The sequence below is a fragment of the Trachemys scripta genome, chromosome 7, assembly GCF_013100865.1.
Source record: "Trachemys scripta elegans isolate TJP31775 chromosome 7, CAS_Tse_1.0, whole genome shotgun sequence".
NCBI classification, from domain to species: domain Eukaryota; kingdom Metazoa; phylum Chordata; order Testudines; family Emydidae; genus Trachemys; species Trachemys scripta.
The window spans coordinates 95,414,888-95,440,430 of NC_048304.1; the positions used below are offsets into that span (position 1 = coordinate 95,414,888).

General features: G+C 37.1%; 1 protein-coding gene across 2 annotated transcripts in view; it reads left to right on the plus strand.

The window, feature by feature from the left end:
- IDE (insulin degrading enzyme) overlaps positions 1-23,446 on the plus strand; it is a gene marked incomplete in the record, with an annotated part of 104,741 nt that extends 81,295 nt beyond the window's left edge. For both annotated transcript variants that reach the window (XM_034777460.1, XM_034777459.1), the window contains 9 exon segments: positions 1,315-1,435; positions 4,390-4,481; positions 8,077-8,188; positions 10,878-11,045; positions 14,052-14,324; positions 17,559-17,620; positions 18,597-18,669; positions 19,963-20,030; positions 20,617-23,446. In XM_034777460.1, coding sequence (XP_034633351.1) covers positions 1,315-1,435; positions 4,390-4,481; positions 8,077-8,188; positions 10,878-11,045; positions 14,052-14,324; positions 17,559-17,620; positions 18,597-18,669; positions 19,963-20,030; positions 20,617-20,712 — 1,065 coding nt within the window.
- Between the last annotated feature and the right edge of the window lie 2,097 nt (positions 23,447-25,543).

Sequence of the window (25,543 nt, forward strand, 5' to 3'; positions counted from 1 at the left end):
GGGATGTGGTGCCATCAGCCCTCCAACGCTGGTTCCAGCCACTCCCCTCCCCTTGTATGAAGGTTAAGGGGCTGTGTTGCAGCAGACACTTGGAGGCCTAACCTTGTTCCCCCTTTTCTTTAGGGGATGCCTTCCCCTAAATCCACTTCAAATTCCAGTTTTACACAGAACTGGACCCCTATGGAATGAGTAGCTGCACTGGACACCTGGCACCTGCTAAGTTGTGACATCTTGAATCTTACCTCCTGATCTACTCTACCAGGTCCCTGAGCTGCTATGGGGAAGGAAAAAACACTCACACTCCCCCTCACTGCCAGATTGATCATGGTGGGGTGTAAGTTATTCCCAGTCACAAATGAGGCAATTAGTACAATGCTCATAACGGGGGGGGGGAATCCAGACCTAAACTAATCCTGGGTTAGGAGGGGGCTCAGCTGGAGGGAGTAGGGTTTATATACTCTCTGCAGGTGTGCAGGGGGCCAGTGGCTTACCTAAGTCCTACTGACCTGCCTGCAGGCTTAGGTGATGCCTTCCACCCTCTCCCAATTTCCATGTGGGAGGGGACTCTTAAAGGAGGCACTGCTCTTTTTCCTGTCAGTCCAGACAAAGCCCTCACCTTATGGTCTCAGGGGTTGCATTTCCCACCTACCCACTGGCCTCTGAAAAACAGCTGACTTTCTCTTGTGAAATTGAGGCTATGCTTACCTGTGGTTGTATGGGGACCCAGTAGATCCCACATTGCCAAGACTGTTAGCTTGCTCTTTTCATTCTTTCTATTTGAGGAGATGACTGTGTTTATTTTGCCTGGATGCAAACTGAACAAAAGAACAGTTGTCACAGCCCTGCTCACAAGGATAGATTCTTTTCTTGTTCCTCTTGTATGTAGCTGCCCCTGCCTCTGCCTCTGTCTGACCGTGTGAGACTAGGGCACTGGACAATTAGTTATAATTTGCAGCTAGCAATGAATTTGGTAATAGTTGCCACAGAATGTATAGGCCTTGATTAGAATAATTAAAAATATTGGTCATAATGAATTAATGAAAAAATGTACTCTGAGAATAAATGTTTTTGTCAAAATTGAAACTAGCTTAGTTCCTAGCTTCATCATGTAAGCAAAGCTGCATCATCATGAGCATAGTTCAATCCAATTACCGTATTATGCTACTCAAGAAAGCACAAGTGTAGAATAGTTGCTGGCATCTTGAATGTGGGGTTTTGTGTTGTATACAAAGCCAAGTAATTCAGGGTGATGTTGCTGTTATATTCAGAAGCTAAGTTTTGTAATTATTGAACGTCCTATTTCAACTTTGTTAGTACATGCGATCACTTAACAACTTTCGAGCTGAACAGCCCCACCAGCATGCTATGTATTACCTCCGACTGTTGATGACAGAAGTTGCTTGGACCAAAGATGAATTAAAAGAAGCTCTAGATGGTGAGTTCCTGCCAATTTTTAACTGTTTGTTTCTTTTACCAAATTCACTATTTTGGCCTGTTTTGACTTTTGTCATGTTTAGAATCCTGAGCTTTGTATTGTTTTAGTAGAGTTAAGAGTTTCGATTTTTGAATGGGGACATAGTCTGTTGTCCTCACAAGTAATTACTTAATCAACATTAATGGAGCTACATATTTTGCAATGTTTGTACAGCAGTTGCCTCATAGTGTGTTTAAAGTTTGAGAAAAAACTATTAATTTTTTTTTTTTTAGTTACTAGATTTTAGTTTGGGAATTTAAGATTTTTTTAAAATTATGTATTTATTTTTTGATGACCGCTGTCTCAAAAATATCTGGAAAAAAGCCTACAAACTTTTCATGCAAATAGTCCTTAATGAAGAACAGATCCCTCGCTATATTCACTGGGGAGGGTAATTTAAAATATAAAAATTGCCAACAACTTCAAAATAATCTGAGGATGTATTTATAATTTTAGCAGAGGCTAGTGAACTTTACATGTAGTACCCCACTCCGGCCTGACATGAGAATGGGCTGCTGTTGGAGCAGTCTGCAGAAAGAAGATGGTGACTATCTCCTTGGACCATTCCCAACAAATCTTCCAAAAGATGTAAATTAGGGCCAAATCTAGCTTGCCTTTCTCATGCAAGTTTTGACTTTGTTGGGACTGCTCATATTAGTGAAGTGGGCAGGATTTGGCCCTATATTTCTGTCTTTTGATAGCTGCTTCCCATCTTCTAATTTTCAGACATCTTACCACCCTATTAAACAAGGCTTACTAAATACTGCTTTCAGCTGAAGGCTATCATGAGCAAAGATGTGAACTTGCCCTTCCCTCACTCTGTTTCCCGTGATGAGATATTTATAAAGAGGTGAGTGTGCACATCTTGTACACTTGCTACTAAGGCAAGCTTAAAATATATTGGGCACTGTATACCCTTTAATTATTGCAAGAAAAAGCTTTTACCAGAAAAATATCAGCAACAAAATTTAAAAACAAATTGTGTAAATCTTTTCCAACAGGAACTCTTGGGAATACCTCTGTGGTTGTACAGTGCATAATGAGGCCCTGTTTCTGATTGAGGCTTCTGGGTAGTACTGCAGGATAGTTATTTAATCATTCTTGGTTGATGTATTCGACTCTAAAAGATGCCAATGAAAAATCATTTTAGAGGGAAAGAAAAATCCAGTATGGTCAGAAACTGACTATACTGTATATTGTTGCATCCCACTATTTAAGGCTCTGATCCTGAAAACTGCTCCATGCAGGCAGTCCTCTATACACGCTATAGGGGGCTTTAGGGTTGCCACTTTTGGTTGGACTTACTCCTGGCGGTTTCATCACATGACATAATCTTTAATTAAAGATTAATCTTTAATTCCTGGAGACTCCAGGCCAATTCTGGAGTGTTGGCAACCCTATGCTTTATACTAGTGCACGGCCTGACTGTACAGAGTAGCTTTGGGACGGGGCCCTAAATATTTTGTTCTGTTGTGTCTGTACAGTGTTAATGGGCCCTACTGAAGTCAGTGGCAAAACTAGCATTAATTTCAGCGAGAGCAGGGTCAGCCTGATAAAGGACACTCCTTTCCTCTTCCTAGGAATTGCAGATCCTTTTTTATATTTACTAACTTCTGTCCCTTATCATAATCCATTTAAAGTTTAATTCTGAATGTCCATAACATGGCAATTTAACACTGAATTACTGTTCAAAGAGGTTAAAGTCTAACTGTCTTGCAACATTAGAGATCTGCTTGAGGGACAATGATTTTTTGGTTTGATTTTTACTACTATCATCCTCACCACCACTACCAGATGACCCCAGCCCTATGTACTGCTGACAAATGTTTGTCATAATTAAGAGACTAATTACACAAACAATAAGAGACCCCTTGCCTTTTCCAGGAGACAAAGTTTAAATAGAAGATATGACTAACGAAGTGAGAGCAACTAATAATTGATTTGGGGTGAGGAAAGAATTGGAAATGGTGTGTGTTTTTGGGGTTGTAGTAAGAGTAAAAATTATTAAGTATTGATGATATTTTAGGATAAAAATATCTACCTATCTTAGGCACTTATATGCCTTCCATTACAATAGTAACTGAGAGCCTCACAGTCTTTATCCTTAGAAACACCCCTTTGAGATAGGGAAGTGCTATTATCCCCATTTTACAGATAAGAAAATGAGGCACAGAAAGAATAAGGGACTTTCCCTAGGTCACACAGGGAGTCTGTGGCAGAGCCAGTGAATGGACCCAAGATCTCCTGACTCCAAAGTCAGTGCTCATACCAGGGGACTGTCTCTTAGTCTGCTGATTCTGCCTATTGATTCTAATATGTAAATTGTATTTTGCTTTATGGACAAGAGTAATACTGATTATAAAAGTGTTTAAAATATGAAAATCAGGTGTGTGTGTGTACATGTACAGGTATGTATATATATTATACACAAAATAATTCTTAATTTACATGATTTATTGCTAATTACTATAAAACAGAAATTTGAGTTCAGAAATTGTTTTAGTCTAGATAGTAATGTACTGTAACTTCCAAGAGAATTGTAAGCCACATGTTCTTTATGTAGTTAATAGCTACAGCTTTATCTCTCAGTTCCACCTAAATGATGGTAACTATTTTCTCTGGAGAGTGAATGTGTGTTCAGCATGATTGGAGAGCAGGATTGTTGTTGTTTTTCTTAGTGGAATCTGGGTCAGATGCTAAGTGAATTCTAAGCAAAGCAAACTATGCAATGAGTGCTGATATTTAAACCTGGAAACTTTCCAACAATGAATTTTTAAGGAAAAATCCATTGCTTTTGACTATTATGATTTTCCCTTTTCTCCAAGAAACGGATCATATCTGCAGAAGACGAGGTCAATTCCCTGTAATGTAAAAAAATCATGTGATTGATTTAACTGTCTATTTATCTATTCTAGATGTCACTCTTCCCCGCCTCAAGGCCTTTATATCTCAACTGTTGTCACGGTTACACATCGAGGCTCTTCTCCATGGCAATATAACAAAACAGGTCTGATATTTTCTTTAATAGAAATAGTTTGTATTAAAAACAGGATTTAAAACCAAGCGTTTAGTTAATCGTCCCAAGTTTTAAATCAATTTTTGCCAAATATGATTTCATAGTCTTCACTTAATTTTTAGCTGTTTTACAGCAAGTATATCATGATGACGTTTTGTCTGCTGTCTGTCAGGCTCAATGTCCCTTTGAATGTTGGTATTTGAGATTTACTGTAATAGAAAACAGTTTATGATCTAAATATTTTAAAGTCTGCATTGCATGTCATTACAGTAAGTAATTAGACTGCAAAAGTAACTGTGTGCTACAGCTCCTGGTTTTCCATTTACAAGCTTCAGACATGTGACTCAGCTGACTAGCAAAGTTTAAAAAAATCCGAATCCTTCAAAGTGAAGCATTAAGTACAAGGCTAAGGTGTGTGGGTCCATAAATCAGAGTTCTAGTTCCTTTTCCTTGTGAAAGTCAGAGGGCACTGCTAGTAAGAGGCACAGACTATTTAATGTGTCCTTCATTAAAACTGTAATGAGTTGCACTTCTGTCGTGATACTATTGGGAATGCTGCTATATCAGCCCCATGGGAATAGACGCAGCCATTTTAATATTTTAACTCTCTCACAAAGCTATTGTTACATACAGTATTTGTAAATCCACTCAGATCTTTGGATAAATGTGATACAGACGTGCTTCTATACTAGTCTAGTGGAAAGTACACTAGCACTAGACTATCGTATCTTAAAACACTGCAGGTCAGCAGTGAGTGCGTGGAGAGGGAAGTAGCCAGCAGCAGTGAGGGAAAGAGCCAGAAGGATAGGATATAGAAAGTTGGAGCTTTAAATTAGAGCTCCAGGAAAGTTGTTTTTTTAATTTTTTTTTACATTTTTTGTGTGGAAATGTAAACGAAAGAATAATCCCATCTTCCTCCTAACCCCCTCTATATGTGAACAAGATGTGATTAAATTCCTCTATAAAGCACCACAGAATTACTCAGGACCGAGCCCTGTATTGTGCTGACATGTATTATGCGACCCAATCATGAGAAAAAGATGTTTTCTGTAAGCAGTCGTGTGGGTGGCTTTTGGAGGGATAAAAATATACATCACTGCATATGGTGCATCTATGTATTTGGAGACCATGGTGATCAGAAATGAACTGCAAGCTTCTTTTGAGCTCCTTGCCTGTCTGCTTAGACTTCTATTCTGACGTTTGTATTTTGCTACAATAGGGTGTTGATTTCTGCTTAATAGTAGGCTAATGGTGCTCACAGTGACACCGTGGCATAAATATTCTGTGGTAATTTGTTGTTTTCTAGAGTAGAATACATATTATTTTGGCTTTGCCTTGAAATTTCCTATATTTCCCTCATCCCTTTTTTTTTCCATTTCTTTTCCTTCATAAATTTAGAGATCTTTTGCAGGTGTTCTGCAAGAAACCATTTTGTGTTATGAGTTTACATGGCAGAACAAAGTAAGAGGTTTGGGCTTCTGCATAGAATTTTGAAGCAGATTTTGTAATAAGTTGCTATACTTTTCAACATGTAAGCCATGGCACTTAACAATCAAGCTGTTTGAAGTTACACATCTAAGTGAGGCCAGACTTTTAAAAAATGTTGGCATACATATTGTTCACACACACCCTGTCCGCCCCCTCCTCCTCCATCATCACAGTCAGGTTTTAAAGACTTTTTTCATTAAAGTGTAGTTTTTAATGTAATTTACTGAAATCCCTGCTGCGTGTGTTTTTTTTTTTTTTTTTTTTTTTTTTTTTTTAAGACCAATTTTTCATAAAACCACCTGAACTTCAAATATCCTATTTATTTTATGCTGTTTTGGTTGAAACTGTAGATTTACTGAAAATGGCTATAACTTTAGAACTGCTTAGGAATAAACACTGTATTGTGTAGTTATAAAAAGCTAATTATATTTGACATTAAAGGAAAATCTGAATTTATCATTTTAAGAACTATTCAATTAAAATATTAATTAACATCCACATTTAATAACTAAAGCACAGCAATGTAATCGATGTCTATGGGTATACTCACATATTGGAGCATCTTGATAAAATGTTCAAAAGTGCCCAAGTGACTTAAGATTCTATGATTCTTTTTCAATACTAGCTTAGGGTCTTAGGAGTCTAGGTCTCACGGACAGTCGATTAGGCACTTCTATAAATTTTACTCTGTCTTTAGAACTATGACCAATGTTGCATCCAAACTACGTTACTTCAGCATTTCCTGCCATGTTAATTGCCATGTATTGATGTTTGTATGTTGTATACTGTAGTGAAAAAAATCTGGTAAAGTTTCTGAAAGAACAAATGAAGTTTATAGTTTTCAATTAAAAATGGTAACAGCTGGTCTGCTACCTTCACATACCTTCTCTCTCTCTTTTTTGACTTCTTAATTATGTGTGCTGTGTTTGTGGGCACAAAGGCACTAACTCAGCAAGGTATTTAAGCATGTGAGTCATCCCATCCCTACACAGTAAACTACATGCTTTAAATTCCATTGACTTCAGTGGCACTGAAGTTTGTGCTTAAGTGCTTTGACAAATAGGGGCAGGATTACTCACGTGTTTAAATGCTTTGTTGAATTGGGGTCTAAAAACTGCTTCCTGCAGCATCTCTGTATGCCAACATATGCTAGGAGAAGACAATTTTAGTTGACTTTTCCCTGGGAAACCTGGATCTCAGATTTGAAGAATAAGAAAATATGGTGGTCATAATTTTTTTTACTCAAGATGCTCTAGTGTACTTTTGAAACTTGTGTTGTCCCTCCCTACAGGAAATATTTAGGATTTTAGGAAGGGATTCACCTAAGGGCGTTAGGAACTTCTTATTTATTTTTACTAGGAGTTGGAGCCTGATTCCATTAGACTCTTGAAAATTCCAGCCCTAAAGTGCGGGCCTGCAACTGTTAATCTGGCAGCAAGTAAATTTCACTTGCGTAGACTGAGTTATCAGTTGTCACTGGCTGCTGGATAAAATTATTTTTCCTATTCTCCTTATCAGCAGATGGAACAGGAAAAAAATATCTTGAGATTTTTTTTTTTATCCCCATATAAAAGGGACTGCCTTGATCCCAACAGTCCCAACTCCACCAACGTAACAAAATGGGGTGAATAGCTGTGTTGATATAGAAAGACTTGGCGAAACCAAATTAACAGATAACAAAATGTCATTTGTATATAAATTGGGGAGTACGTATGCAGTTTCCAAGTTTGCACAGATAAATACTTCAAGGGTAAGAAAGTGAGAGCACATTAAGAATAGGTCCAAAATGTTTAGCTAAATGTGTAAAGATGAATGTAGCCGAAGGTGCTCGCCAGTAGCACTGGGTTACTATAAAATAAATAATGATAATAAAATAAATAAGTAAAATAAAAATAAATAAACTAATGTAGGGAAAATAATCTCACTTATTTCCACCTTATTTTTCACTTTCTTATACTTTGTTTTAAATTAACCATTCCATCCTTCCATTTCTGATTTTTCATCTTACCAACAATAACTGCGGTCCTTCAGTGTGCTGCCAGATTTAGGATTGTCAAAGACTAAATAAACAACTTGAAATTAATATCTTCTTTCCCAGGCTGCATTAGGAATTATGCAAATGGTTGAGGACACTCTCATTGAGCATGCGCATACAAAGCCCCTCCTTCCGAGTCAGCTAGTAAGATATAGAGAAGTGCAGCTTCCTGACAGTAAGTTGAATTATTTTTTCTATGTTATAAAGCAAGTAATTGAAAGCTGTTTCCTGGTGTCTTCTAATGACTTTTGAAGTGAATATTACCTGTAGTTTGTCTAGAAAGCAACTTCAAATGATTTTGCACTGTAAATCTTGCAGAATTAAATGGGAAATTTCATTATATGAAAAGTAGTACAGGTAGGTCTGTGACATTAATCTTTCTGTTATGCTCAGTAACTGTTTTTTGTACAACTATAAAATAGTATTTAGCTGCTTAATATATTGGAGTGTTGATGTGAAGGATGAATACAGAAGTGGCTTGCACAGCAGTTTGAAGCAAAATAACATTAAAGTAACAACTGTTCTTTGAGTGGATGCAGACATTTATTCCATTAGGTGTGTGCGTGCTTAGTGCACCAGAGCCAGAGATTTTGCCTAGCAATACCTGTAGAGGGACAGCACTCATGCCTCATGGCTGTGGCCCCATCCCTAGCTATCTGAGGTGGCACCACCCTGACTCCTTCCCCTCAGTTCCTTCTTACTGCCTATGGCTGAAGTCGGAGCTCTGTGTGGTATTACCTTACATCCTTGCAATCAGATTTAGCATAGTTGTTTATTGTATATAGTTAGTATTGAGTGGTAGTTAGTAGTTGGTGTTAGCTTTAGTAGGTTTTTTTCTCTGTTGATGCCTTCACCAGGGTTTAAACACTGCCCTGCCCTTCATGTGGGGGAGCGATCTCTAACAATGCTCCTCACACGTGGTGCCTGCTCTATCTTGGCAAGGACCACCTTAAAGAGCATTGTTTGATCTGCAGATTGTTCAATAAAAGGACTCAGGTGGCCTGGGACTTTCACCTCGAGCAGGCCATGCAGCCTGATCTGGTACAGAGGCCTTCATCAGGCCAACAATTACCCTCAGGCTCTGAAACTGCGACTGCTTCACGTGTGGGAGCAGGTGCCTCTCTGAAGAGGTGGAGAAACTGTTCCCTGTCAACTGTGCCGATGAAATGTCACATAAGACAAGCCACGACCACTCTAGTTCTCGGGGTAACTCTTCTGCCTCCTTCAGGAAAAGCGCAGACTGAGATGGAGCTGATGGTGGTGGGCAGGAAGGCATGGGTGCCTGTGACCCTTCCCCGGTACTGAGTGGGAAGGTCAGAAACCACTCCCGGGCATCCATTGAGTCTGTTACCGATGAGGGAGATGCCAGTACAGACTGTGTTTATTCATCAGTGTACCAGGCAGCCGCAGACCTCCTTTGCCTTTTGCTCCCAACCTCACCATTGGTCTAGGACTTTTCCAGGTCTGTGCCATCTATAGCGAGCCACTGAACCCTCATGCCTGTTGGCACCACATCCCAGCATTCCTCTTCCAGTAGTAGGGATAGAGCTGGTATCAGAATTGGTATTGGAGGACCACAGTGCCAGGAACCTCTTCTGCAGTTGGCGCCACACATGCTTCCCTGGCAGCATTCACCACCTTTGGTGTCAGTACAGTAGGGCGCTCTGGTGCCGTTATTCACGTCAGGACCGACACTGCTGTGCAGTTTTCTTTCTCTCTTTCTAATAGCTCTAGTGTATTGGGGTTTTGGTGTGGAACCTTGAAATTTTGACAGGGTTAAAAGGGTTTAAATGTACTTTGTGCATTTGCAGTGTGTTTTGGTACAGTATAATAATATTTGTAATTACGTGCCAACATTCTCCTTGCTTTGCACATGCATGCATATGTTAATTGACACAAATTTTACGTTTAGTGTGTAGGTGCATGTGAAATATAATCTGAGCCCTTCCTTATTCTACACAGTCAGTGAGAGCCCTGCCTCATTCTGTATGAGGTATTAATGTCCACATTGAATGACCAGAGCTCCTGGAGAACAACTTTCATTTTTTTGCATTTGTACACTCAATGATGTGCTGCTGCCTTCGCTTCATTGAGTAAAGTGTAGTTTCTATCCAAATAACTTCTTGCCATGTCTAATAGCTGATTATTTTTTAACGTAGGGTGATTTTACAGAATTTATTTATAGTACTCAATTTTTTGTGCACTGCCAAAAAGTCAAGATTTAAGCAATAATTACTACGGAGATTGAGGACAATTCCTGAGAATATGTACGAATAGATAGCTAGCCTATAGGAAATGCCTTGTACCAAAGAAGCTATTGGTATTACTTGTTGAATTACTTTTAATGCTTATAAATCTGTTGGATTGACTGTCGTAGAAATTGAAGTCTTCTGTTTACAGAACAAACAAAGCACGGGAGAGGCAGTGCAAGCTTCTCCTCCAACCACACAAATGTACCTCAATCCTGATCCATAGGGACCACCTCTAGGTAGGGATATGATGGATGCAGTAGTCTCCAAGTCTAATCAGTGGGAAATCAGCAGAGGCATTTGAGATCATTATAAGAGAGGAGGCATCGGCACGGTGTTCTCTGCGAGGACTCCTGGCTTTTGGAATTCACTTACCTATGTGACTCGCCAAGCTAGGATTTGTTAACCTTGTGAACATACTATAAAAGTCTTTCTCCCACAGGTTGGTGAACAGGTTGCCTGATTATTAATAGAAGATCTGCTTTGAATCTGTCTTTTTCTTGTAATCAGATTCTATCTGCAGCTAGACTGTCTGTTTTTTCTACTTGGACTCTATTTGGGAAGGTGTGTGTATGAGAGAGAGTCTAATTACTTTACTTTAATTTTCTCTTTTAGGGGGTTGGTTTGTCTATCAACAGAGGAATGAAGTTCATAACAACTGTGGCATAGAAATATATTACCAGACAGATATGCAGAGTACTTCTGAGAATATGTTTTTGGAGCTCTTCTGTCAAATTATATCAGAGCCTTGCTTCAACACTCTGCGTACTAAGGAACAGTTAGGTGAGTTTTCCCAGAGTGATCCTCCATATCTCAGTAATAAATAAGGATAAGTATGATGATAAACTTTCTATAGCTCTGCTTCTACCCTGCTCCCTGAATGCCATTTAAAGGACATTTGGTAAACAAGTTATTTTAACTAATGGAGACCCCGAAGACTATACAGTTCACAAAGGTAAACTGAGATGAAAAAAGCATAACTTTTAAGATCAAGACTGAAATATTTGAAGACTGCCTCACTCCAGAAAAAGATGGTGTCTTACTGGCTATATAGAAACCACCTCATCTAAAGAAAAGCTTCAAAAACAGACTCCAACGAGAAACTGCTGAATTTGCAAACTAGATACTATTAACTTGGGCTTGAATGGAGATTGGGACTGGCTGGGTCATTGCACAAATTGAATCTATTTCCCCATGTTAAGTATCCTCACACCTTCTTGTCAACTGTCTGAAATGGGCCATCTTGATTATCACTAAAAAAGATTTTTTTTCCCCCCTCCTGCTGATGATAGCTCATCTTAATTAATTAGCCTCTTGGAGTTGGTATGGCAACTTCCACCTTTTCATGTTGTTTGTATGTGTATATATCTTCTTACTATATGTTCCGTTCTATGCATCTGATGAAGTGGGCTGTAGCCCACTAGAATTAGAGACTTAAAAATAAATTTGTTAGTCTCTAAGGTGCCACAAGTACCCCTGTTCTTTCATCTAAAGCTGTGAATGACAGGAGAGGATGGGATTATTAGATCAGCTTCCCAAAGCTAAATGACTGCCAGAAGAAAACTGAGCAATACTGACTGAGAATCAGTGACACTGCCTAAATAAATTTGTTAGTCTCTAAGGTGCCACAAGTACTCCTGTTCTTACTGCCTTTCTGGGAAGTGGTAAGCAATAATGCTTACAAAGCCATAGGTTTGACTTATGGTTAGTAACAATGTGACTGCACATGTATCCGAGCTAATTCAAATGAAATTTTTCACCAATGCCTCTACAACTCTCGGATTCCTCTCCCATGTCAGAGACAGAGCCACTGTTTGCCTGTGTTTTATCCAGTGGCTGCTATTCCATTAGGCAGAGACACGACCACACAAGAGAGAACTTAAATTATCAAATTGCAGCAAAATGAAAAAAATGAAGCCTCACAGTCTTCTTGCTGAGTTCCTTAAACTGCATTCACTAAACTTGCCTCTCTGTTAGGTGGGTGTTTACAATAGTAAAACCACTCTTCCTTTCCCAAAACTGTCATTGCCCTTTCTTCCACAACACAGACTACACATGGAATGGTCTTTTTTTAGATGGCATGCCAGGCTGCAAATCATTCCTTAAACAATCACTTTTAGCTTAATATCTACAAATAATTCTTTGGAGCATGAACTTTATCCATATCCTCCTTAGTACAGCACATAGTAAATTTTGGGTGCTACTGTAATAACAACAATAAAAGCTATATGTTGATAGAACTTTTCATTATGAAGGATCCTATTCTTAGGTAAACTAATGCTATGTTTGAAGGACAAGTGACCAACCATGTAAGCAGTGTGTGGGTGGGGGTGTGGAGGTGGGGGTGTGTGGATTGCATGAAAATGCAAAATAGCAAGCACAAAATGCCCTGCTAGGCTGAGTAAACACTTTGAGTAAATCCCGCTTGCCCCCCAGTATTAAAATATAATGTAAGTTATCAACTTGGAAAAGATAGCTTTCAAAATGAATATTAATTTGGAGATATAAAAAAATCTATTAGAACCCTATTGGTCTTTTAACTTAAACCTATGTAAACATGGACATGAACAGTTAAGGGATCACATTTCTAGTATCTAGGCACAGGTCTGTATGGCTGCATAATGTTATAGATGGGGGGCCCATTATGTGTAATAGAAGTATTAGCCAAGTATTGGAGGTTTGATCATTTTACTAAGAATTTTCCTATTTGTATGGATTTCAACAAGGATCACTGGCCTTCCTCTGTCCTGAGAATCTTAAGTTTTAAACCATAATGATATTTTTCAGTATATAATACATTGAGAGAGTAGTACAGCTCTATAGAGGAAACAACTGCTGGAATGTTAACCATAACATGGCTACAGGAACTGATAAATCAGGGGTTCTCAAACTGAGGGTTGGGACCCATCAGGAGGTCGCGAGGTTATTACATGGGGGGTTGCAAGCTGTCAGTCTCCTCTCCAAACCATGCTTTGCATCCAGCATTTATAATGGTGTTAAATATATAAACAGTTGTTTTTAATTTATAAGGGGGGGTCATACTCAGAGGCTTGCTATTTGAAACGGGTCACCAGTACAAAAGTTTGAGAACCACTGTGATAAATGAATAGGACCACTTAGTAAAATTCCTTTTTATAGTCTGTAGAATGAATTCCAAAATCATTTCAGTGCATTGCTGTGTATAAATTGCACACAGTTGAACCAAACATCAGTGGTGAAGGTTTAACATGGAAAAAATTACTTCAAAATGAGACTGTTCTGCTGCTGCTGTGTGTGTGTGTGTGTGTGTGTGTGTGTGTGTGTGTGTGTAATAAAAGTTTATAAAACAGAGAAGTAGTAACTAGATATAAATAGTAGATCTAAGTAATTATTCTGAATGCTCAATATAACAACACCTATTATTTGGGTATCAGAAACTAATAATGACAAACAACTTTTCTTCATTCTTTTTTTTTTTTTTCTCTTCTCTAGGGCAACCACATCCATTTCAGGGAAATAAAAGAAAACTTTGAAAAATACAAGATGTAGCTTCTATTTTTTGAACCCTGCAATGTTTTATTCATGGAATCACACACAATGTAAAATCATATATTCAGTTCTAGTGTGTGACACTTTGAATAACGTCCTAAAATATGGGACAGGGTGTGTTGCTTGTTGACAAATAAGGAACAGATGTTCACGGTATCCTACATTGTTAATAACCAGCATTCATTGAAGAGGAGGCAAACTGAAACATTTTTACTGGATATAGATGTAGTTAACCAGTTGCAATTTTTCTCTTTTGTCAAGGTTACATTGTGTTCAGTGGTCCCCGACGGGCTAATGGCATACAAGGACTGCGGTTTATTATTCAGTCAGAAAAACAACCGCACTACTTGGAAAGCAGGGTTGAAGCTTTCCTAAAAACCATGGAGAAATGCATTGAAGACATGTCAGAGGAGGCCTTCCAGAAACATATCCAAGCTTTAGCAATTCGTCGTCTAGATAAACCAAAGAAGTTGTCTGCAGAGTGTGCTAAATACTGGGGAGAAATAATTTCCCAGCAGTATAACTTTGACAGAGGTAAGAAAAACAGAAAATTGTTTGTCAGATGAAAATGTGAAATTGAGGGCTGAAGTGCTGAAACATACTGTAACTTTCACTTGTATTTAAATATATAACAGATTTTAATAACTGAAAATTCTTGCATTTCTCTTATCCACTTGTCACAGAAATGTACACAGAAATAGTCTCCAGGAATCTCTCAGGGACACAGTAGATAACTTGAAAGGCAAGAAAAAGAGAGGAGTCAAATATACTTTACGTTTTCAGTAAAGATAATGGGTGAAATTCTGGCCTCACTGAAGTCAATGGCAAAACTCCTGTTGAATTTAACAGGCACTATTTCACCCAATATATTATAAACCACACAAGGGACTCCATTTAGAATGTTTAACAATTTAATTAGGACAGTTCAGGCTATTAATGAATGCAGCTATATAAAGGAGAGAGCTGAGAGCAGGTAACGCTTCTCTTACAACTGGAAAACTTACAGGTTACACACTGATATTAACACTGTAGGCCCAGATAAGTAAGTATCTTTAAAAAGTTCTGTATCACTTGTTTCTAAAAGTAACATTTGATTGCAAATTGGTTACAACTACAGCTGCACTGAATAGGAGTGAATTTATTAGAGACCTAATCTTTTGCCTTCTGTGCATAATTTTATCCATTTCTTTGTGGTGTGAGTGCTTTTAGTCTTTTCTTTCTATCCTGGGAGATATCCAATAGGATACCTGAGTTTGCAGTATTTGTCAGGGGACGTTCATAGCGGAGGATCCTATGCTCTGAAATTTACTCTCCCCGTTGGTTGGACAGAGCCCACGTTCATTGATCTTCAGCTCTTTTTGCAGAGTTCCATGAGCCAATAAAGTAGGCCACGGGTGTTAAAGGATTGGATATATGATAGGCTTTATATATTGACTTTGTGTCAGCCTGAATTATTTTGTATGTATTTTTAAAGATTGTACTACATGTGCACCTAGTGCCTGTGATAGGTGCAGTCATATTTACCTTGCATAGTCCTTATGACAATGCATATATTCTTAGCCTTTATAATAGGCTTTTTCCCGCTAAAATTTCCCACTGTTTCTGCTACCAGTGCAGCTCTACTAGTGCTAGCAACAGTGGGAGCACTAGTGTAGGCCACAGCTTGTGTCTGAACCACCATGTTGTCTGTCTGTTCTGAGCAGGTCTAGATGTCACTGTAAGATTTAATCTTATATTCTAAAGGTTACAAACATTACAGGAGAAGTGTTTAGGGTGAGAATAATAGTATTCTCACTGAAAATGAATTAAAAATAATTTTATATCAATATTGAAACATTTATCTTCTGGCTCATCCTTTTAAACTATTTTTTTCTTTTCACCAGCAAGTCCATAATCTTTATCTGAAATATTCTGAGCTAGATAGAGTATTGTATTACTACTTTTGTACATCTTGAAACAGAGAAAGCTAAATTGGTTTTGCCATAAAAAACATGTTTCTCTCCCACTCCTCCCAAAAGGTAAAGAGAAAAAGAAAAGGAATGGAATATTTTAGTTTAGATTTTGGCTTTGTTCACTATTTACTAAGTAAACTTTTTACAAATGATAAATCATTTTGACAGTTAAAACATATATTATCTTCTCAAATAAAAGACTTGTCCCGTTTTAGGGCCAGATCTACTCTGCCTTATATTTGATGTGTGTCTGAATGTTACTGCTCAGAAGTACAGTCTCCAACCTTCCTTTATTTACTAAGGTTCTGAGAAACATGATCTGTACACTCTGTGGCCACCTTTTCCACTGTAGCCTTCTCCACTGCTTTCCATTCAACATGCTGTCCTGTCACAATACCAAGTTCAGCTTTGTTGGGGTAGTCAGTGTTCTATTAGAAACTGCTTTAACTGTGTATCCTCCTGTAGTGTCCTATACATTGGCCTCAGTACAACTTTCAGAAAACACCTTTTGAAATATACTGGCAATGAGATGTCATTCCAGGTGTAGGGAGAAGCATGAAAATTCCTATTCTCTGCTGCTTTTTCATCTCAGGTAGAAGCTTTACACCTTTTCTGTTCTGCTTTCCAGTGCCTCAGATGTCTCCATCCTTAGCCTTCTTGTTCATATACCTTCTCTCTCCAGGATGACTGATTGCTATCTGTAACCTTATCCTTGATCATCTCTTCTATACAGATGATGCCCAGTTCTTTATTTCCCTTGACTTGTTCCCTGATCCTTTTTAGTTCCCATCCACCTACATTGATTTAGAAAAATTTAGTAGAAGGTTTTTGTGTAACTAGAATTGACAAAAACAGAAGTTAGTCAACTCATGCAAAGGGGAAAAAAGTCCTCTCTTTGTCCCATGTTTCTTACTCTTTCACACCATGTGATTCAAACTTAACTTTCCTCTAAAGGTTAGAAGTCTGAATCATCTTTGTTATCTAACTTTTTTTTCCCCACCCATGTTTACTTATCACCATCCCAACCAGGGCAACATCTGTTCAGTTATTTTCACTGACTTCCCATCATCTCTGAATTCAATTAAAAATTCCATTCTGTTTTTCAAAACTCACCATGGACTAATGCCAATCTGCCTCTGACTTCTTAGTCATGTATGTTTTAATTCTTAATTGGATTCTCCTGCCCCACAAGTCTCCTCATTTGAAGGTTGCTCTTTCTTTTATGCTGCCCCTTATGGTAGGCTCTGTGTTTCTGTAATAATTACACTTTTATAGTGGCATTATACAATGGACTTGCATACCTTTAAATGTATCTGTATTTAGTAATATACTATAGCTACTGAGTCACTTCCTCTGCAAAACTAATTTTTAAGACCTTCCTTTTCACTTTGGACCACACTGCACACTAAAGACCACGCACGTTTTCTTTATTATATATTTTAAAACTCATGCCATCTTGCTATTTCCTAAATAAAAGGTTACCTAAGTATAATAAATGTGAATAAAAGCCATCTATAAAATCAGTATCTGTTATGAATCTGATTCACTCTTTTTTTTGAAGATGGAGTTCAGAAATAATATGCCTTTTATAGCACATTTAATCGAAACGGGCTCATTTTGTGTAATTCTTTAAAGCTTCCACTGCTATTTATTTTTCATAGACTCAAATAGTAGCTTGTAAGTTAAGAATGAAAAGCGTGTCATTTGCAGTCAATTGCACTGTCTAAATTTTGAAAGAAAAGTACTTTGAAAAATATATCATGATAATAACTAACTATTATTTGCAGACTTGTTTTAATTAAAACTTATTGTTCAGATAACATTGAAGTGGCGTATCTAAAGACCCTGACCAAGGACGATATCATACAGTTCTATAAGGTAAGTTAGTCATATATTTAGAACTTTATTACTAAGAAACAGGCACTAAAGGAAAATATGCTTGGGATTATTTGTGTGAATTACAAGTTAGTACGTTTATGCCTGTCTTATAAAAGTAACATGATTGGTCCAGATGTCTTAATATTACAGTTAAGAGTCAATGTGGAACTACTTATCTACAAACTCCTGATGATTTTAGTGGGAATTTGCATACCTAATGGGGGTATGGCTCGCCCGCTCCAATGATTTGCACGACTGTATCCATGTATTGCAACTCACATTAGCATGACAACTGTAATAACACTATATGTATCCAGTACTAGAAATTGTAAACATGTTTCTTCTTCAAGTGCTTGTTCACGTCGATTCCAATCACTCTATGCATCCGAAGAAGTGAGGTTTTTACCCACGAAAGCTTATGCCCAAATAAATCTGTTAGTCTTTAAGGTGCCACCAGACTCCTTATTGTTTTTGTAGATACAGACTAACACGGCTACCCCATGATACTTGACAACTGACTTCGACATTTGTGCTCAGGATTGATGTGCTTCCCCAAGGCTGCTGGGCTCTGCCGTTAACAGCTCTGTAGAAACTTTGTAGGACCAAAGATCTAGTGTGTAAACCTGATTCCATAGAAATCAATGGCAAAATTCCCACTGATTTCCGTGGAGCCAACATTTCACCCCTAGTTCCTTGTGGCTTCTGAACTTCACAAGACGGAATCTCTCCTGCAGCTCTGTTCTGAAATCATTAAGAGCTGTGAAGGACTGGAACTTTGGTTAAATTTCCAGGGACAAGCCCAACATGGGTTCAAAGAACCAAAATTTGACTATAACATTAATTACCACTAAAGTTGCACATTAAATGGTTGCCATCCCTTTGTAATATGTAGACAACATAGGGCTTCCCTTCCTGATAGCAGCTAGCTGTCACTTAGATTCTGTTGTGGAATAACTGACCTTGCTGCTTTCTGCAGGAGATGTTGGCAGTAGATGCTCCCAGGAGACACAAGGTATCCGTACACGTCCTTGCAAGGGAAATGGATTCCTGTAAGTATTGTATTGCGTAATTTTTTAAATTTATTCCTGTTCAAGTCAGACATAGTGCAATACAGCAGTGTGTTGTGCAGTACAGGTACAATGCACAATGAAACCAAATTCTGGAAAGGAGGTTTATATCTTCTTGGAGAAAGGTATTTTTCCACAAGGATATTTAAAAGTTCATTTGAGGGAAATTCAGATAGTTGTGGGTTTCCAGCCACAATAAAGATGATGAGCCTGCGATTGCTTCACCCATTCTGAAGTGTCTGGCTATGTTAAAATGGTATGTCCTAAAATGTACAACTTCTATTTTTAATAACAAGACATTTAAAAAAAACCTGCAAACACTTTGCTCTGGAAAATAAAATATACATATTTGGTATGTCCATGTAGAAATGGAATAGACTGTTCTGATCAACAGCGAAATGTCAGTCTGTTATTGGGGCATTTCTGAGGAAAGAGATGTATAAACCTCCAACTGGTAATATGAAACATATTATTCTATACTTGAAATACACATACTAATAATTTTATTTAGATTTTATTTCCAATTAATTAACAAATCAGTTGGAAAACAGACTGAGTTGTCATTTATTATTAACTATCCTGTTCCTCTCTAGAGTTAAAATGTAACAAATAAAAAATGGTTTCACTAATTATCTGCAAGATTGGTGAAGAATTTTCCATGAGATTTTGTGCAAAATCATTTGTCAGTTTGCATCAGGTTGTGTGTGTTTTGTGACACCTGAGGCTCTAAGATAACTTTCCCATCTCTGACTTACATGACTGACTGACCTTCATTAAGTTCTTTTAGCTGATAATAAAATGCATGAATAGTAAGAACATAAATATGCTTTTAAAATGTAAAAATAAATTAGAGTGGTCTGCCATCTTTTTCCAAGGGAGTATTAGTTGTAGGATGTTGGGTAGCCCCTGGAAAATATATAGGGAACACAGATGTATGATTGTTGTAACTGGCCATGAGATGTTATCCTTGCTTCACACAAATTCAGTCAATGGTATATGTAGCTATCAATTAAATACTGATTCTTCTAGAAGGTGATTAGAAGTGGCATTGACTAGTATTCACAAAGTCTTTTATTTAAAACCCTCTTAACTGTTTATTGATTGGGGTATTTAAGAATATAAATTAGGTGGCGGGTTCTGCTAAGCAAAAACTACAGGAAGGGATCTTGAAATTCATAAACTGTACTTTTAGCTATTTGTCTGACTTTACAAAGTAGTTTCTTTGAGAAGATATTTTAGAAGCGGCAGTCTTTCTAAGTTAATTTTGTTTAATAGGTCCTGTTGTTGGAGAATTTCCAAGCCAAAATGACGTAAATCTGGCACCAGCACCCCCTTTGCCACAGGTAAAAAAAAAAAAAAAAAAAATCTGGATACTAAAAATTATTTGATAGTATAGAAAAATGGGCATTGAGTGAGGGTACAGACTGTTTGAAATCCTGCCTGTGACATTATCATTACAAATTGAGGTTCAGGCTCACAACTGTCTCAGAGCTTCTACTTTTTTACAAACACATTGCCTGCTTCTGTACGTGTGGATTTTATCCTGTGTTTTGAAACAGAAGAGGAAACTTCTGCTTTATTCTGGGCTTTCCACTTGCCCTTGTCCCTATTAATCCATTGTAGAAGCAGTAGACGGAAGTAGGTAATTGTATACTGAGCCCCTACACTTATAGAATAAATGTATTATAAATATAGTCTGAAATAATTTAGAATAAATCTGAAAGTTCTGATTGGGTTCAAAGCTTAAAAGCCATTTTATTATGTTGTGAGTGTAATAGTAACACTGATATAGCACACAGGATTTGTGCGTATATGGATAGAACAATTAAGTGATAAAATCTGAAAGTGAGCAATTTCTCATGTTTTATTTGATACTAAGCAAAGGTTTTTTGTGTTTTTGTTTTTTTTTTCAAATAAACTTCTCTGCAGCCTGATGTGATTCAAAATATGACAGAGTTCAAACGCAGTCTACCACTCTTTCCATTGGTGAAACCACATGTCAATGTCATGGCTTCAAAACTGTGAAGAATCCCAATGGATGAAGAAATGCAAAGGGATCAATTTCAAGGGGTTTCATTATGAACAAACATCTTAAAGATTATTAGGATAAACAATCCTGTCCATTCTGAGAGTCCCTGATTCACTCTTGGTTCATTCAGCATTACTGGTGTGATAGGGATACAGAGAATTAGAAAATTAGTTGTAGTCATGTGTCATTTATATTACAAAACAACTGTTGAAAACCAAAATCAACCAGAATATTAAAGGCTCTTGTAGATGCAGTATATTTTTAAAATAGTATATCCCTTAAAATTTTCATGTTGATAACGGAATTTGAAGAAGCCTCCAGACCAAATTGATCTTGCTTAAAATATCCATGTTATTCTTGCAAAAGGCCATTGAAAATAGCTCTATAATAATTTTTTCAGGGAAAAAAAAGTATTAAGCCTTTTTTGGGGGGAGGGAGGAGAAAAACTTTTCATAAAAAGGAGGCTTTGACATTTTTTGAAGGATAAAGTGTTGAATGATACCTTTTTTTAATTGATCCTCAGTGCAACCAACTTGTTTTCTATTTAAGATTTAAGAAGATCAGTGGAAAAGAGGAAATTTTGCAACAAAATAATAAACAAGGGAGTTGTCTTTAACAGAAGAAGAGTAATTAAATATATTGGCATGGTTTTAATCTTTATATACAAATTTGGGGACATTTTATATTCAAACTAGTAAAATGCTGGAAACACTTGGGTAGTCCATCTTATTTTTGTGAGTGCTATGCTTGTCTCTTGATTGTTAATACCTCATTCAATTTCTCAGGGTTGCTCTGAGTTGTTTCCTTCTGGTTGAATAATACATTTTTTTTTTTAATTGACATCATTTTTGTTTCCAGTTCATAAACTGGATGAGGTCGCCAGTGTTTTTTTGCTCAGTATATTGTTATATTAGGCCTCTATCCAGCAAAACACTTAAAAATGTACATAACTATAAGCATGTGCATAAGTGCTTTACTAGATCACAGCCTCAGTTTAAGCACAGATCAAGTCAAGTTTGGCCCCATGAATGCATCAATTGAGTTTCCCGTATAAAGCTACATGGCTTAGATGCTCAGTCTTCACACTCCTTTTTCTGACATTCGGACATTCAAAACAAAACAGCAGCACAACACTCTAGTTAATTCAGGTTATATCACAAGATCAGCACAGAAACACAGTAGCCACATGTATAATTCATAATTTTAATTTATAAATAAAATACCAGAATAATATATAATGAATCCAATTCTTCACCTTTTACTGAGCTTAGTGACTTCATTGGTGGTTCTGCCTCAGTAAAGAAGGCAGGATTAGGCCATAAAGTACAAAAAAGATTTTTAAAAGTTATTTTTAGTCTTAAAATATTTTGTTACATTACTAAACTATCTTGCCTTTTGAATGTGTATAATTTACTGTACATGTTTAGGCAGGGCAGGATGTGCTAATCACTGAAAACTTAAGGACCTAATCATGTGGACACTTATTATCAGGCATAGCACTTAATACCATAAATACCATTGACATCTTTGAGACTTTGCCCACTATTAACAGAACCTGAACCTTTGGCCCTAATCTTGCATATAGTTAAATACATGTGTAGCTTTACTCACATGAGTAGTCCCTCCCATTAGCCCTTTGAGGCTAATGGGACTACTCACATAAATAAAGCAAAACATTGACTTCAGTGGGATTACTCACATGAGTAACATTACATGCATGCTTAAGTGTTTACATTTGTAATACACTTGCCTGAGTTTGTATTTATCCAAGAAATGCTGCTTTAATTGAATAAATATTATCAACTTAAATGCTGTTAAAAGGCTTACAGCATAAATTGTTTACAAAGAATAATTTTGAAAATGTGCTGTTTCCATGTGATGTTTACTTGTTGTCAATGAAGGCCAATAGCATTTCTCTCTAGTGTAAAGGAAAAAATATAAATACACTATAGGAAAAAATGAAATGCTGCTACTTTTTACTCTTTACCATATTCTTCATGAATGTTTCACACATTATGGCTTTCTTTGCCCATAATGCATTTTTTTGTTTATAATTTCCTTTTGGTTAAGATTATTTGTATTATAGGTATTAAAAATAAATGACTGCACACTATACAAATTATATATTTTGGGATTTAGTATTTAAATGTAGCATTCTTTTATGGTGAAAAGAAATGAAACAGCCTCTATTTTGTATAAAAAAAATATAATTAAAGTGATGTGAACTCAAATTTTAACAATTTATATATATATGGCCCCCCATAAACAAACACATCTATACATAAAAATTGGAGTGATGTTATATTTAACACAGTACCACAAATCATTTTTTCCAAAAAAGAACATTTAGTATTTTTAAGTTCTGGAGTGAAAGTGGGAACTCATGTAGCGTGACAGCAATTTTTAATTGCTTTTAAGTGTTCTCCAGCATTTTACAGTTTCTGAGTTTGATATAGCAGTACAGTTTGTTAACTCAGGCATATTAATGGATTAATTTGAATGGATCCAAAGCTGCAGTGTCTACAAGCAATAACAGACTACCTAGAATACACTGTAATTCAGTTTCAGTGCTTGTTAAATTAAGTTTATGTAACAAACCATAAATGATTAGATTGCAGTAATTTTTGCAAGTGCTATTTTGAGCAGTTGATGTGTAATTGGGTGCATGTGACACAGCCAGTATGACAGAGTGCTAGAGTTACCCTGTTTACAATAAACAATCTGATTTAATCTTTGGAGTTCATTTGTTTTATTTTTATTCTGTTCTGGTAATGTATTTATCTGCTGAAGTGTTGGTTTTTCTATAGCATTGATCAGGCAGTCGGGTCAGCAGTACTTTATGGACTGGCTGCGATTGCTTTTGAGAGCTTCCAATTCATTTCTGCAGGGAAGTGCCAGAGGGCAGTGCTGCATGTTGCATAAATATCCTGATGGCTTCCCTACACAAAGATTAGAAAGTGGTTTTTTTTTTATATATATAGATTTTGTATCTAGGCGGATGTCTCTCTCTCTCTCTCTTTTTTTTTAAAGTAATTATAAAGGAGAATTTTAAAATTGCCAAATCTTGAACTGGCAATCTCGGAGCAGCCTATTAGACCATCTCTGCAGCTTGATAGCATTATACTTCAGTAGCGTATCTTTGGTAGCTATTGTGGTCATTTTATCTATTTTTTTTATATGTATAAAGTAAAATACTTGTTAGTAGACTACAGATTTCACAGATTTGTATCTGTTTTTGTAGATACAGACTAACACGGCTACCCCCTGATACTAGAGTTAGAGATTAGCGAGGTTACTGCTGGAACTATAAATGGTGTGAGTTCTGAGTGCAAAGACTTAGTGTCAGCCTCCTCTTTTGCTGCCCCTGCCGGTGGGGGGGGGGAAGGGGGGCTCCTAGAGAAAAGCATCTTTTAGGTTGCAAGGAGAAACAGTCTGAAGGGTGACCGCTGGTATTGGGAAGAGGGATTAGAAGAACTTGAAGTGGGGTTACAGGATTGTCATTAATGGGGAGGAGGATGCCAAAAGGATTTCATTTCTCGAAAGTCAACTCTGAAGACCACTCATTCACCCAGATCCACCTAGTCCAGTATCCTGTCTCAGATAATGGCCATGATCAGATGTCTCAGAGAGAGGTGCAAAAGCTCTGCCAGAAGGCAGAGGTCAAATAATCTGCCCCCCAACATTAGGACTTATCCTGATCTCTAATGGTTAGAGATTGGCTTAAATCCTGAAACATTACGTTTAAATTTCTCTTTGCAAAATGTATTGTTAATTATAAGTCTGGATATTATTGATATTCACACAAGTGTCCAGTTTTTCTGAATCTTATTAAGTTCTTGGCCTGAAAGATTTCCTGTGGCAACAACTTCCACAGTTTAAACACACGTATGAAAAACTATTTCCCTTAATCGGTTTTGGAATTTCCTACCTCTCAATTTCATTGACTGTCCCATTGTTCTTGTGTTATGGGAAACTTCTGTTCTCCCCGTCTCAATCCACTTTCTCTAAACCATTTTTTTAATTATGTCCCCTCTTATTCATCTCCTTTCTTGAATCTCTTCATATGAGAGTTTTCTATGTGCTTTTTTGACCGCAGCGTAGTGAGCAGAGGCCTTCATTGAGCTATCTACAATAATGACCAGGTTGACTGTTTTTTGAGTCAACACAGTTCGTTTATTATTCAAATCAGTTTCAGATTTATTATTCAGATTTAAATCAAGTTTTGCACATTCTGTGGCTGCATGCCCCAGAATACACAGTGCTTCTATACATATGAGATATTTTAAATGTATGATTCATGGAAGCTCAACAGATAGGACTTCAGATCTACAGGCCTTTTCCTATGTTATTTTAAAGGTAGAAGAAATGTGAATCTTAACTACCTCTCCTACCTTTTGATATGATTTCAGAAGAGGCCAAGCATATGAGTCTGTCTGCAGTGCTCCAGAATACACACAGTTTGAAATTGATAGGTGACAAGTGTGCACTCGGGGGGCATAAAGCACAGAGTATGTAAAATTTGAATTAAAATTTAAAGAGAAACAACCTGAGTAGGAAGTCAAGGGTTCCTGGAGAGTCAAAAAATGTTAATATTAAGCATGGTAAAATCATATTGGACCATCTTAAACTGTGAGTATTTATGAATTTTTAAATTCATTTGGCAAGGAAATGTTGGAGCCAGTTTAAAACACCAGGAACTCGTAAACATTTTGCAGCTGCATAACTCAAAATGGCTCATTGGATGCTGTTGAGCTTTCCAACTTGCCTTGGATATGAATGAAATTTAGTATGAGCAATATCAACCCAAATGGATATCTTTTGGTGACG